At 42.2% G+C, this 12,525-nt stretch overlaps 1 protein-coding gene across 1 annotated transcript in view; it reads right to left on the minus strand.

Moving 5' to 3' along the window:
- The window catches only part of LOC124605941 (solute carrier family 22 member 7-like), a 194,982-nt gene that overhangs the window by 64,662 nt on the left and 117,795 nt on the right, over positions 1-12,525 (minus strand). Inside the window, exon 5 of the mRNA XM_047137900.1 lies at positions 9,448-9,615. Within this exon, the coding sequence (XP_046993856.1) occupies positions 9,448-9,615 (168 nt within the window). The remainder of the gene's footprint in view (positions 1-9,447; positions 9,616-12,525) is intronic.

A 12,525-nucleotide genomic window follows, 5' to 3' on the forward strand; every position in this document is an offset into this window, starting at 1 on the left:
CCTACTAACAGTGCAGATGCAATCTCTGTTCATTCAGTATTATACATCTGAAAATTGTAGGACAAGAAAAATTGCTATTTAGCTAAAAATACAACAGATAATAAAGAAATCATGTACAACAATGTTGCTTTGCTTCGATTTAGGAAAACTGTACATTATCATTACATTAACATCCATGTTAAAAAGGTCATTAAACTAACTGAAGAAAACCTGATGAAACACAAGCAGCTTCCTCAGGAACATGTGGATGAAACAATAACATTGTTACAGTTAATAACACAACAAAACTGTTTTGAATTCAATTAGGAGTACTACGGTCAAAGATGTTTGCCTACGAGTTTATCTATTTCCGAGACACTAGCCAACATCTTCATGAATCATACCGAAATACTAGTATTTGAAATTCTGTTAACAAAGAGAGGTTACAATGTCATCTACTGATACAAGTAGATGGATGACATCAAATACACTGAAGAGCCTAAGAAACTGGTACACTTGCCTAATATAGTGTAGGGCCCCCGCAAACACGCAGAAGTGCCGCAACACAGCGTGGCATTGACTCGATTAATGTCTGGAATACTGATGAAGAGAAATGACACCATGGGAGCAGGGCTATCCATAAATCAGTAAGAGTACCACAGGGTGGAGAGCTCTCCTGAACAGCACGTTGCAATGCATCCCAAGTATGATCAATAATGTTGATATCTAGGGAATTAGGTGGCCAGCGAAAGTGTTTAAACTCAAAAGAGTGTTTCTGGAGCTACTCTGAGGCAATTCTGGACGTGTGGGGTGTCGCCTTGTCCTGCTGGAATTGCCCTAGTCTGTCGGAATGCGGAAAGCATTATGGACATGAGTGGATGCAGGGGATCAGACAGGATGCTAACATACGTGTCACCTGTCAGAGTCGTATCACTCCAACTGCACACGCCCCACACCATTAAATGGACTCTGTCAGCTTGAACAGTCCCCTGGTGGCATGCAGGTACCATGGATTTATGATGTTGTCTCCATACCTGTACACGTCCATCCGCTTGATACAATTAGAAACGAGACTCGTCCGACCAGGCTACAAGTTTCCAGTCATCAACAGTCCAACGTCGGTGTTCACTGGCCCAGGCGAGACATAAAGCTTTGTGTTGCGCAGTCATCAAGAGTACAGGAGTGGGACTTTGGCTCAGAAAGCCCATATCGATTATGTTTCTTTGAATGATTCCGACGCTGACACGTACTGATGACCTAGCATTGAAATCTGTAGCAATTCATGAACTACTGGAAGCTGACAGTGGCTCCATAGTGGTATGGGCTGTGTCTGGGTCCTCTGGTCCAACTGAACCGATCAATGACTGAAAATGCTTACGTTCGGCTACTTGTAGACTGTCTGCAGCAATTCATGAACTACATGTTGCCAAATAATGGTACACCATATCATAGGCTCACAATCGCAAAGATTAACACAGTGGACTCGCTTTCGGGAGGATGACGGTTCATACCCGCGTCTGGCAATCCTGATTCAGGTTTCCCGTGATTTCCCTCAATCGCGCCGGCCGCTGTGGCCGTGCGCTTCTAGGCGCTTCAGTCTGGGACCGCGTGACCGCTACGGTCGCAGGTTCGAATCCTGCCTCGGGCATGGATGTGTGTGATATCCTTAGGTTAGTTAGGTTTAAGTAGTTCGAAGTTCTAGGGGACTGATGACCACAGATGTTAAGTCCCGTAGTGCTCAGAGCCATTTTGAACCTAAATCTCTTCAGGCAAATGCCGCGATGGTTTCTTTGGAACGGCACGGCCGATTTCCTTCGCCATCCTTCCCTAATGTGTCTGTAATGACGCCGTTGTCGATGCGACGTTTACCAGCAATGTTATCCTCCGAGGCCAAAATCGTTCGCGATTGGTTTCAAGAACATTCTGGACGATGCGAGCTAACGATTTGGCCACCCATATCGCCCCACGTGAATCCCATCGATCATTTATGGGACATAGTCGAGAGGTCAGTTCGTACACGAAATCCTGCAGCAGGAGAGACTTTCGCAATTTTCGACGGTAATGGAAACAGCACGGGTCAATACTTTTGCAAAGGTCTTCCATCAGCGAGTAGCTGAGTGTGTGCCACGTCGAGATGCTGCACTACGCCGGGCAAGAGGATATCCGACGCGATATTAGGAGGTTTTCTGTGACTTTTGTCACCACAGTGTATACTGAACAGTGTTTACTGATACGCCCTTAAACCCGCTGGGCAAAACAGGTAATAGGGTTGTGGACAGGGCCAAGGGTTGAGGTCAGTTTCTGCTTCTAATTGTCATTTATTGTAATTTAGCAACTCTTTCACGGCTGAAGGCCTCCAACAAGAAATCTTAACAAGATAAAAATCCAATTAAGATAGCAATAAAATAATTTAAAAAACAACATACGCAAAGTGCAATACAAATGGATGAGGGCAACAATTAATTTCCAAAATTTTAGAATATATTACCATAGATCTTTAAGGGCAGAAGGCCAACAAGAAACCTTAAAAAATCAAAAATTCAATTGAGATAGCAATAAAATAATTTAAAACCCAAAAGGCAACATATGCAAGGTGCAACACAAATGCCTGAGGGCCACAATTAAATTTCAAAACTTCAGAGTATATTACCATAGACCTTTAAAGGCAGAAGGCCAGCATTTTTAACAACAAGAGATCTTAAACATCAACAAGATAGAAAATCCGATTAACGTAGCAATAAAATAATTTAAAGAAACAACATATGCAAGGTGCAATACCAGTGGCTGAGGGCCACAATCAAACTTCAAAATTTCTAAATGTATTACCATAATCTTTAAAGGCAGAAGGCCGCAGTGTTTAAGCTTGAAAGGTACATTTAAAATTAATTTTGCAAAATTTTAAGAAACAAACAATAAACATAAGCCCAAAATTTAAAATAGCTGACAAGAGATAATTAAAAGCAGGTGGCACGCAGAAGGCCTCCAGGGAGGTCGGTCTGCCCTCGTTCACATAGGTGAGACAGGTGGTGAGCCCACCTATACTTGATCCGTCGGACCCCAGCTAGGGTCAGCCACGGACCGACCGACACAACAACTTCCTTCCCGTCTATCAGTATATGAGAACCCCAACCGGCAATGTTACAAACGTGAAGTATGTAATAGCTGTCAAAATTGCACACCATGTTGAACAGCGACAATAGGGAGGAAAGGACGCTGCCGGAAATTACGTTAGTGGCCAGAGCAGGTAACCGGAACACTAACGGCCACTAGTCAGAAAATTCCGTTGGAACACTTGAATTTGAAACACAGTAATAGCTAACTCGCTCAAAAGAACACTGCCTGAATTTACGTCAGTGCCCAGGGCAGGTAACCAGAACACTAACGGCCACAAGACAGAAAATTCCATGGTGCACTCATATCGTAGTCGACCAAAATAGTTCGCTGCTCCAGATGGTGGCTAAATCTCAGCAGTAGAACCACTCAGTGCTACTTACCGGAAAACCTCAGCGAACCACTAAAGCGAACCACCACAACATGAGCAGACGTTGCTTAGGTAGTTGAGACCACTACTCTACTTTGACGTCCTGGGTCGGTGAACCACGAAGCTCGTAGCGATCGCACAGCTCCACACACGCTCCAACACTGCACAGGGGCTGCCAGCGGCCCCAGCCGACTGCAACACGCGGAGAACTTCCCTCGTTCGCAACAACCGACCGACTCCCTCGAGACCCCCTTGCCGGAAACTGTATGCACCAAACCAAAGATGGTACATGGCGCAAATATCGATACACATCACTGCTGCCACACGCAGAGGGAAGAAGAACCACGATGTAACCGCGACAAGGGGGGGAAACCAAACGCAGATAGACAGCCAAGTTCACGAAAACGCATAGTTGGGAGAGATCGGGGCTCATTTACCTTACGGGTACAGAAACGACAGTTGTAACAGTTTCTTTCCTCGATATCTAGGTAAATACGCGTTTGCAGACCCATATACGCCGATGAAAAATGCTCAGCTGCAAATTATCTACTGATCCCGTCGTTTTTCAATCCACTTCGCATCATGAAGTGTTATTTTTCTCAAAATCTGAGGATGCTGAACGAAAATATATTACAGGTTTCGTCTGTACACAAATGACTTGTCTTACAGTAGACGAATTGGTCGGCCGTGTCTGGTTACGTTACTCGGCTTACAGTGGTATCCTCGATTTGTTTTTTACTGCGTTCGTTGTTTCTCGTAACGTCCATTTTTTAAGTTGTTGCAGTGAAGTAGGAAATTCATAGCAGATTACACAATACGAAGACATTATTTGTGATGATAAGCTCACCGAACAAGATACTGGTCACCCTGCAGAAATCATTACAAGCATAATCGAATACCGTATAATTCCGCCCTTGGACTTGATAACCGCCTTTATTCGGTTGGGATACGTGTCCACAAGTTTGTGCGGGTACGTCACAGCCGACTTAAGTCACTCGCCGTGGATCTGAGGACGCAGTTCCAATAAACTGCAGAGATGCTCTACCACTGTTCCAACCTATCCCACACATATACTGTGGCATTCAAGTCGGATGATGTTGCACGTCAGTCGAGAAGTAATATAGTGAGTAGTGGGGACGGTGTTCATAAAACCAGTCACATATTCCTCAAATCCTTTGAACTTTTTTCTGTTGTAAATACATAACATTTGTACTGTCGTCTTTGTGTGGCTGTGTGACCGACTCCAAATGTACATTGTATGCAATTCCCGTTGCTATGTTCTCTCGCTAACAGGTGCGGGTGGACATTTATTAACTGACTGCAGCGATTCCTGTCGGACTGGGAAGCGGTTTTGATTCACAAGCCGTGATCCGCGTCTCCGGTCCCTCCAGTCCAGATATTTTTTCGGTCACAGTTCTTATGTCGTGTTTCATCGCCACATATGCTAAACTTCTCCCTCTAGTCGCGTCAACAGTTCGCAGCGGAACACGAGTGCCCTTTTTTGCCACTCGGTAACGTCCTTACTTTCATTCACATTTATGTCCAATGTCCGCTAGAAACATAAATGTCCCACTGGATGTTATTTCACTGAGCTCACGCTGAGGTAGTTAGCGCACAGTTCAGCGCATGACTCGATCGCTGCGCCATCTGTAAAGACTTAAGGATCCTACTGCGCGTGCGCACAGGGGTGACAACTTTTTTGTCCAGTGAGCTTATCACACCTACGTGAGCCGATGACACGACTTCCAAAAACTTTTGTGGGTTTTGTTATTGTTCTGAGATGTGTATGGGCTTATCGATCTCTGTATAGTCCACTTTCGGAGGTGGTTAACACCACTATTTGGAGGCAGCTTGAAACTAGCAGTGCAAGGTATTGGAATTCCATTATGATGAGTACAGGCGTAACATACAAACATAATATACTCTTTGCGTGATATTCACACCCGTGGCTAATTCCATGACTAATAAATCCGCTCCATTTGCTCTTGATGAATCATTTATTTCGATGAAATAATTGACACGACCCAGCTTTCAGGATACAAATTCCATCTTCAGGCTGTAACGTCACAATAGGTTTCGTTACATTGTTAAAATCAGTGTTATGTTGCTATCAGCTGATAGACATTATCAGCGTAAATTCAATTACTTTACATAATTAATGAACAGTGAAATAATCTAAGCCCCAAATTACATGCATGTAAAAACAATTATGGATCAAAGTCTTTTATTCTCATTACAATATGCACGTCCTGTGTCCCTATTTACATTTTCCCACCTCTCCTTAAAGTACGTGGTCAGGTGTGAATGTTTTGAGTGTGGTAGCAGACAAACCAGAGATACAGTGGGTCTCAGAATCTTCCACCAACTTTAACACAGTCAGTGGAAGGCAAAGAGCAGGAACAGGATGGTTAGACCAGAGGTGCAAAGTCTTGAAAAAACGTTTTCTTATCAGAGGTTGGTCATGGGCCTCCCCCACCACCTCGCGCTGCTCGGGAGAAAGAGCCACGCAACGGTTACGAGGAGTTTTTTGGGAGACAGCAAGCGACCAGACGTTCCTTCAGAACGCTGCGTCGAAATCAGGACAAAGGTATTTGAATGTTTAAATATGTTTAATGGTAACAATTTATTTATCAGAGGCTTTTTCGCGATTGATTAATTAAGAACCATTTATTGATTTTTGTTCAATTTATCCGATATAAGAATAATCTTCTCCGTTCGAGATTTCCGTTACGAACCGCCACGTGGTGCATAGTTTCAAACTGCAACCGCCGAGAAAGCTAATAGAGGGAGTTGCAGCCAGTTTTTGTATTTTTGAGTTACTAGGGAATCCTAGACGATCTATGTCGTTTGTGAGTGGACTGTCTCGTGTTCTTGACGTTTCTTGTATGTTAGAAAAGACTAGGAAGTTTAAGATCATAAAATTATTTAACTGAACGTAATGCAGGCCATCTTAAATAATCGACGCAGTCCGTTGTATGGCGTGTGAATAAACGGTGCATTGATTGCTTATCACTCCATATTAAGAATATTAAAACAATATACAATTGAGCCGTGTGCGGCTCGTGTTCGTGCCGTTTATTACTTGACATCTTGCCTTTGCGGCACTGCCGTCCCGTTTCTTGTTCGATTTACTGGTGTCACTAAGCTGCTGGCTTGCCTGCCGTGAGTGGCAGCAGCAGCGCTTATCGATAAGAGCACTGTCGTTCTATCTTTGGAGCGACTGCTAGTATTTCTGGGTCATCGTGTATGGGGAGTTGAGTTGGGACGGAGCAGCAGTTAGGTCGAGACAGCCATGACTCGCTCGACCATTGCTGACACACATGAATTGAGTGCGGACGACCTTGGTTGGTCGTTCGGTCGGTTGTCTCATTGGACGACGTGTATTTGGTCGCCGACCGCTTCTGGGTTCTCTCAGTCACTGGTTTTAGTATTGTTCGAGTTCTTTGTGGAAGTGTTTCGTGGAACCGTGTGTGGCTTGTGTTGTTTTGACTGAGCAGCTATTTTAATGCTGTCTGCATGTTGCAGGCAGTCAGACGGTTGGGACGGAGCAGCGAGGATGTCCCGCGGCGCAAGGGCAGGCTGGTACAGCTGGCGGCGTGCATGCACTGTCGGATCGTGAGGTGCTAGCTGCGTGCGGTTCTAGGCGCTGCGGTCCGAAACCGCGGGACTGCTACGGTCGCAGTTTCGAATCCTGCCTCGGGCATGGATGTGTGTGATGTCCTTAGGTTAGTTAGATTTAAGTAGTTCTAAGTTATAGGGGACTGATGACCTAAGATGTCAAGTCCGATAGTGCTCAGAGCCATTTGAACCATTTGATTTTGCTAGCTGCGAGAGCGACAATTTTCGTTGGCCACTGTATCTGGAGGCTGAAGTTGAGTGATCAGTTAACCTGTAATGGAACCTCAGCTATTGTGACATCTCTTCGTTCATTTTTGGGTTGTTGCTCCCTGGGCCATTTGGGCTAGCAGCAATGTACGATGTGTTGGAGTCAGCGAAATCTTGCAGCCGTCTTCTTATATTGTGATTAATTATTAGATTGACTGTTACTTGCCAGTGAAGTGCACCAGCGGTATTTTCTGCCCTGTGGCCATTAACGCCCCAGTTACCTGCTCTGATAGTGTGCATTGTTTTCCGGCAGTGTGCCTTTTCTCTTTGTGTTGATGCTGTCCAGCAGGCATGTAGTTCGACAGCCTTTTAAGTTGTTTGGTTCATAGTTTGTTCCCTTGGCTGTTTTTAGACGCCAATTTCTGAAGTTGTAGTGCTGTTCATATCCTAGTCCTCAGCCGATATTTTCCATCGTTCTGCTGTTGGTCGGACAGACGAGAATTGTTTAACTTGTTGGTTGGCCCTTGGGCCATCTCTAGTTAGGATGGCAATCCGATTATTTAACTTCAACTCTTGGCTGTCTCTCTCCTTTCATCTTACGTTTGAGCTACCTTCTCAGGCTGACACTTGGAACACTTCTGAGCACCACTTGTTCTGTTTGTTTTAGATTGTGATTTTCATTTTAGTTTGAAGTATTGTCCGAGGCCTTTGTCCATGTATTAATTCAGCTTTTTTTTAAATTTTACGTAAAGGCCTTCAGCCATGTTAAATTAAAATTTTGATTATTGATTTTATTTTTTAAAAAATTGTTTTTCTTGAAAATTTGTTCTATCTGATATTGTTTATAATCCAGGCCCTAAGCCGTTAGTCGTTCAACGTGTTATGTTTGGCCTTCAGCCGAGGATTTACGTGAACCCCTTTTATAAGGCCTTCAGCTGTGTGTATTCTTCAAAGGAAAAATTTTTTATAAGAAGGAGGGGTTTTATTTTAAATTGTTTGTCTGACTTGTTTTTCAGGCCTTCAACAGTTGTTTCAAATTTCTTTGTGGCCTTCAGGCGTGCAATAAGTTAATATTTCTTTAATTAGGCTTTTGGCCATTCTGTTGTAACTTTAAAAAGAAACTTCTTGGTTAGAAAAAAATGTTTATTGATGTGTTTTAATTACAGTTGTCCTTCAGATGTGTAGTGTAGGCCTTCAGCCGCTAATTGTTTTCAATTGCATGTTTGTTTTAAATGTTTACCTTCTATTTTTAATTGCTTTTGATTTCTAAGCCAGGCCTTGAGCCATTCTCGTTTTTGGTGTGGTGTTGGCCCTTCAGCCCAGAAAGCATCTCAAGTTTTCTTTAACTAGGCCTTCAGCCGTATTGTCTAATTGTGATCTTTTAAAACAATGTATATACAAGTGGTTCTTAGAAAAATATAGCTGTATGTTTGATTGTGCAACTCACATTAACTGTTTACAGCCCCATCCACAATCATAACCTTATCCTGTGCGCTCTCTTAGTACCTACCAACCAGGTTTCAATAACAATGAACTATGTTGCTTGGGGCCAGGTTGTGTATCTTGCTAATGCCTAAAAATGTTCAGAAATATTTACAAAATAGCATTGTCGTTACAAAGTAAAACAATAGCAGGATTTTTTTGGTCGCAGTGACGCATCCAGATCTCTGCACCCGGCGGCATACTACAAAAAGGACCACGAAAACCCCAAGAACTAAATTACAAGACTTACTGCGAAGTAGGACAAGTCAAGACAAGACGGAACCGGTTTCAGTATGTCTCCGGATACTTTAAATCAGATAGCGTGTGAAACCCCATTGGGAGAGATGTGCGCGTCGGCGACATTGCAGCGGTCATGAATGATAACGGCTCGTCAACGATTTCGATGTCACGCCACAACATCTGGCCACCGACATCAGCATGAAAAAGGGTGCTCGACGTTCCTTGAGAGATGCACCTCTATACATTGTCCACAAAAAAAGGGTTACAGATGCAGAAGTACCATTTATTTCACGCACATAGGAAGAGGCATCGATATTGCATATCGGTTGATACTTCTGCAACTACGAGTAAGTCTGACATTACTTACATTTTCAACTTACTCGCAATATTAAATCTCAAATCGCCTATCAGCAGGCCTTCGTATATACCCATCATCTTACCTGCAGAAGAGTAGTAATATAAGGCAGCACAGTACTGCAAAAAGCAAGGAGTGCTTCCAGCTGGGAAACATCTGAACACATAAGCAGGTGGACACAATCCTATAGGTATACCAATGCATGCCATGCAATTGATACAAGAGCGGTTTCTGATATCCGTCAATTCCGTCCCTGAAATATCAAAATCAGCATCTTATTTTATTACTAAATTTAAAATGTCACGCTTTTTTATTTTAAGTTATTTCACGTGATACACTTCCATATTACCGTGTACACTAACATTTACAAATAAAATGCAACACTTAGCATAACAACAAACAAATGAATAATACTGAGTCCACATACAGCTTAAGGTTACATAATATATACATTAAATTTATAGAGCAAAATATTATACGACCAAAATCAGAGTTCGATCAGATTAACGTATAGTGAAGAGATCATATAAATTGCCTCGGAGAAATTTCACATTACCAACAAAGCACAAAAATAAAAAGAGCTATAGAGAACATAAAGCTGCTGACAGGAACCATTTGCGTGTTGTTATTATAATACGATTACAGGCAAATTTCTACGCACTCATCTCACATGTCACAACATGAAACTGCGTGTTTTCAAAGTGATGAAAGTTGTGCTCTTATTATTCGAAGAAGTCAGTTGGCATACTGAAATTGGTTCAGGGGGCTAGGGATATATTTTTTGCGACATATTTTCATACTTTTAACTAAATTGTTTAGAGTGTGTCTACAAATCTAAACTAGCAGTATCCAGGGTGTTTTTTTTTTTCTTTACCTGTGGCTACGATCTTCATGCGTCAGTACCACGATGCGCTGTAGTTTGGAGGTAAGCGGCTCCCTACAGCTAACAGAGTTAAGTTAGTTCAAAGGAAACCAAGGATACAGCATAAGACAGAACCTGCTTCAGATTGAGCATACCCTTAGCCGTATGTGATTTTGTTAGGGTGCCATTTTGTGCTGCTGCAGATTTTAGTGTACGATACAGTCCTTAGTTTCCCCTTCAGCCAAATTAGCTAGTCAAGAAAAGTATTTTATTTATTTACGTATTTTGTGTATGATGTGTGTACTAAAATGTAATTTTTTTCGTGTAAAGAAATATTAAATTATGGAATGTAAAAATAACTCAGCACTAATAGGGACTAAACACAGCATTTCTAAGGTATGAAAGAATGATGATTCTTCAGTGTATGAAAGACGTTACTTATGCAACATTATTGTAATTTTGTTATGTGAAGTCTCAAGTATTCGTCTCCGAATAACTGCTGCAACTTACATCCTTGTGAATCTTCTTAAATCATATTACTGTGTTCTTCTCTTGGTCTCACTCTACAATTTTTACCTCCCACACGTCCCTCCGATACTAAATTGGTGATCCCTTGATGTCTCATAATGTGACCTGTCAGCTAATCTTTTCGTCTAATCAAGTTCCGTCATAAATTTTTTTCTCTCTATTTCGATTCAGCACTTCTTCATTGGCTACGTGATCTGATCATCTGTCCTTCATCATTCTTCTGTAACACCACCTTTCAAAACCTTCTGTTCTGATCTAAACTGTTTATTGTCCACGTTTCACTTCCATTCATAGCTGCATTCCACACAAACACTTCCAGAAAAGACTTCCTAACACTTGAACGCATATTCGATGTTAAAAATGTCTCTTCTTCAGAAAGCTTGCCGTTGACAGTCTAGATTTTTTAACCCCTACTTCTGCCATCATCCGTCATTTTTCTGCCATATAACGAAACCCATCTATAAGTGTCTCGTTTCCTAATCTAATTCCCTGAGTATCACCTGATTTAATTCGACTGTATTCCATTATCCTTGCCATGCTTTTGTTGATACTAATCCTATATCCTCCTCGTCAATTCCGTTCAACTCCTCTCGCAAATCCTTTGCTGTCTCTAATAGAATTACAATATCATCGGCACACTTCAAAGTTAATTTGGTTTACTTCACTGATTGCTCATTGTACAGACTGAATAACATCGGCGATGGGCTACAGCCCTGCCTCACTTCCTTCTCAACCATTACTTCCTTTTCATGCACCTCGTCTCTTATAACTGCCGTCTGCCGGCCGGGGTGGCCAAGCGGTTCTAGGCGCTACAGTCAGGAACTGCGCGACTGCTACGGTCCCAGGTTCGAATCCTGCTTCGGGCATGGATGTGTGTGATGTCCTTAGGTTAGTTAGGTTTTAGTAGTTCTAAGTTCTAGGGGACTGATGACCTCAGATGTTAAGTCCCATAATGCTCAGAGCCATTTGAACTGCCGTCTAGTTTCTGTACAAATTGTAAACAGCCTTTCACTTCCTGTATTTTACCCCTGCTACCTTCAGAAATTTAGAGCGAGTATTCCACCCAGCATTGTCAAAAGATTTATTCAAATCTACAAATGCTGAAAATGTAGTTCACCTTTCGTTAAGCTGTCTTCTAAGTAGTACAGTTAATATTGCCTCGTGTATTCGTATAAGGGAGAGAGAGAGAGATCGAAGACTAACTAATGTTAAAGACACTCAGTGGAAAGTTACATGAAACTTAGTTTTATGAGGCTTTTAAAGTAGATTTATCTAGAAAACATTATTAAAAACTTTTGCTAAGCGACTGCACAAAAGTCACAAAGTAAGTGACAAACGGATGTTAGTCATTCATTACTATTATTAATATAAGGGCGATGAATTTGCGAAACGACTAGTTATCGACGCCGTCAGTCCTCACTGAGAAGATAGTCAGTTTCGTCAAAAAATGTATCAAATCTTTGTTCCCAATGGCGAACTTCTAAAATCAAACTTAAGATCGCTCAGCTTGGAGTGAGGAATATATGGTGTTCCAGATATTAGCTAAATGCACCATCTCTAGTGCCTGCTTGACCAACACACCAGGCAGGCACTGAAATGTATTATTTCATTACGTGCTTTGCATGTAACGTTTGTACTAAAATGTTGTTTTCTTTGTTCGTTTCATGCCGCACAGGTAAGACACTGACAAGGCGAACCAATGGTGTTCTACCAACGCAATAATTGCCAGTGCTTGTGACTAAACAAAAGGGAACTAAAAGCTTATGATGGTGA

Source organism: Schistocerca americana, chromosome 3, assembly GCF_021461395.2.
Source record: "Schistocerca americana isolate TAMUIC-IGC-003095 chromosome 3, iqSchAmer2.1, whole genome shotgun sequence".
Classification (NCBI taxonomy): Eukaryota; Metazoa; Arthropoda; class Insecta; order Orthoptera; family Acrididae; genus Schistocerca; species Schistocerca americana.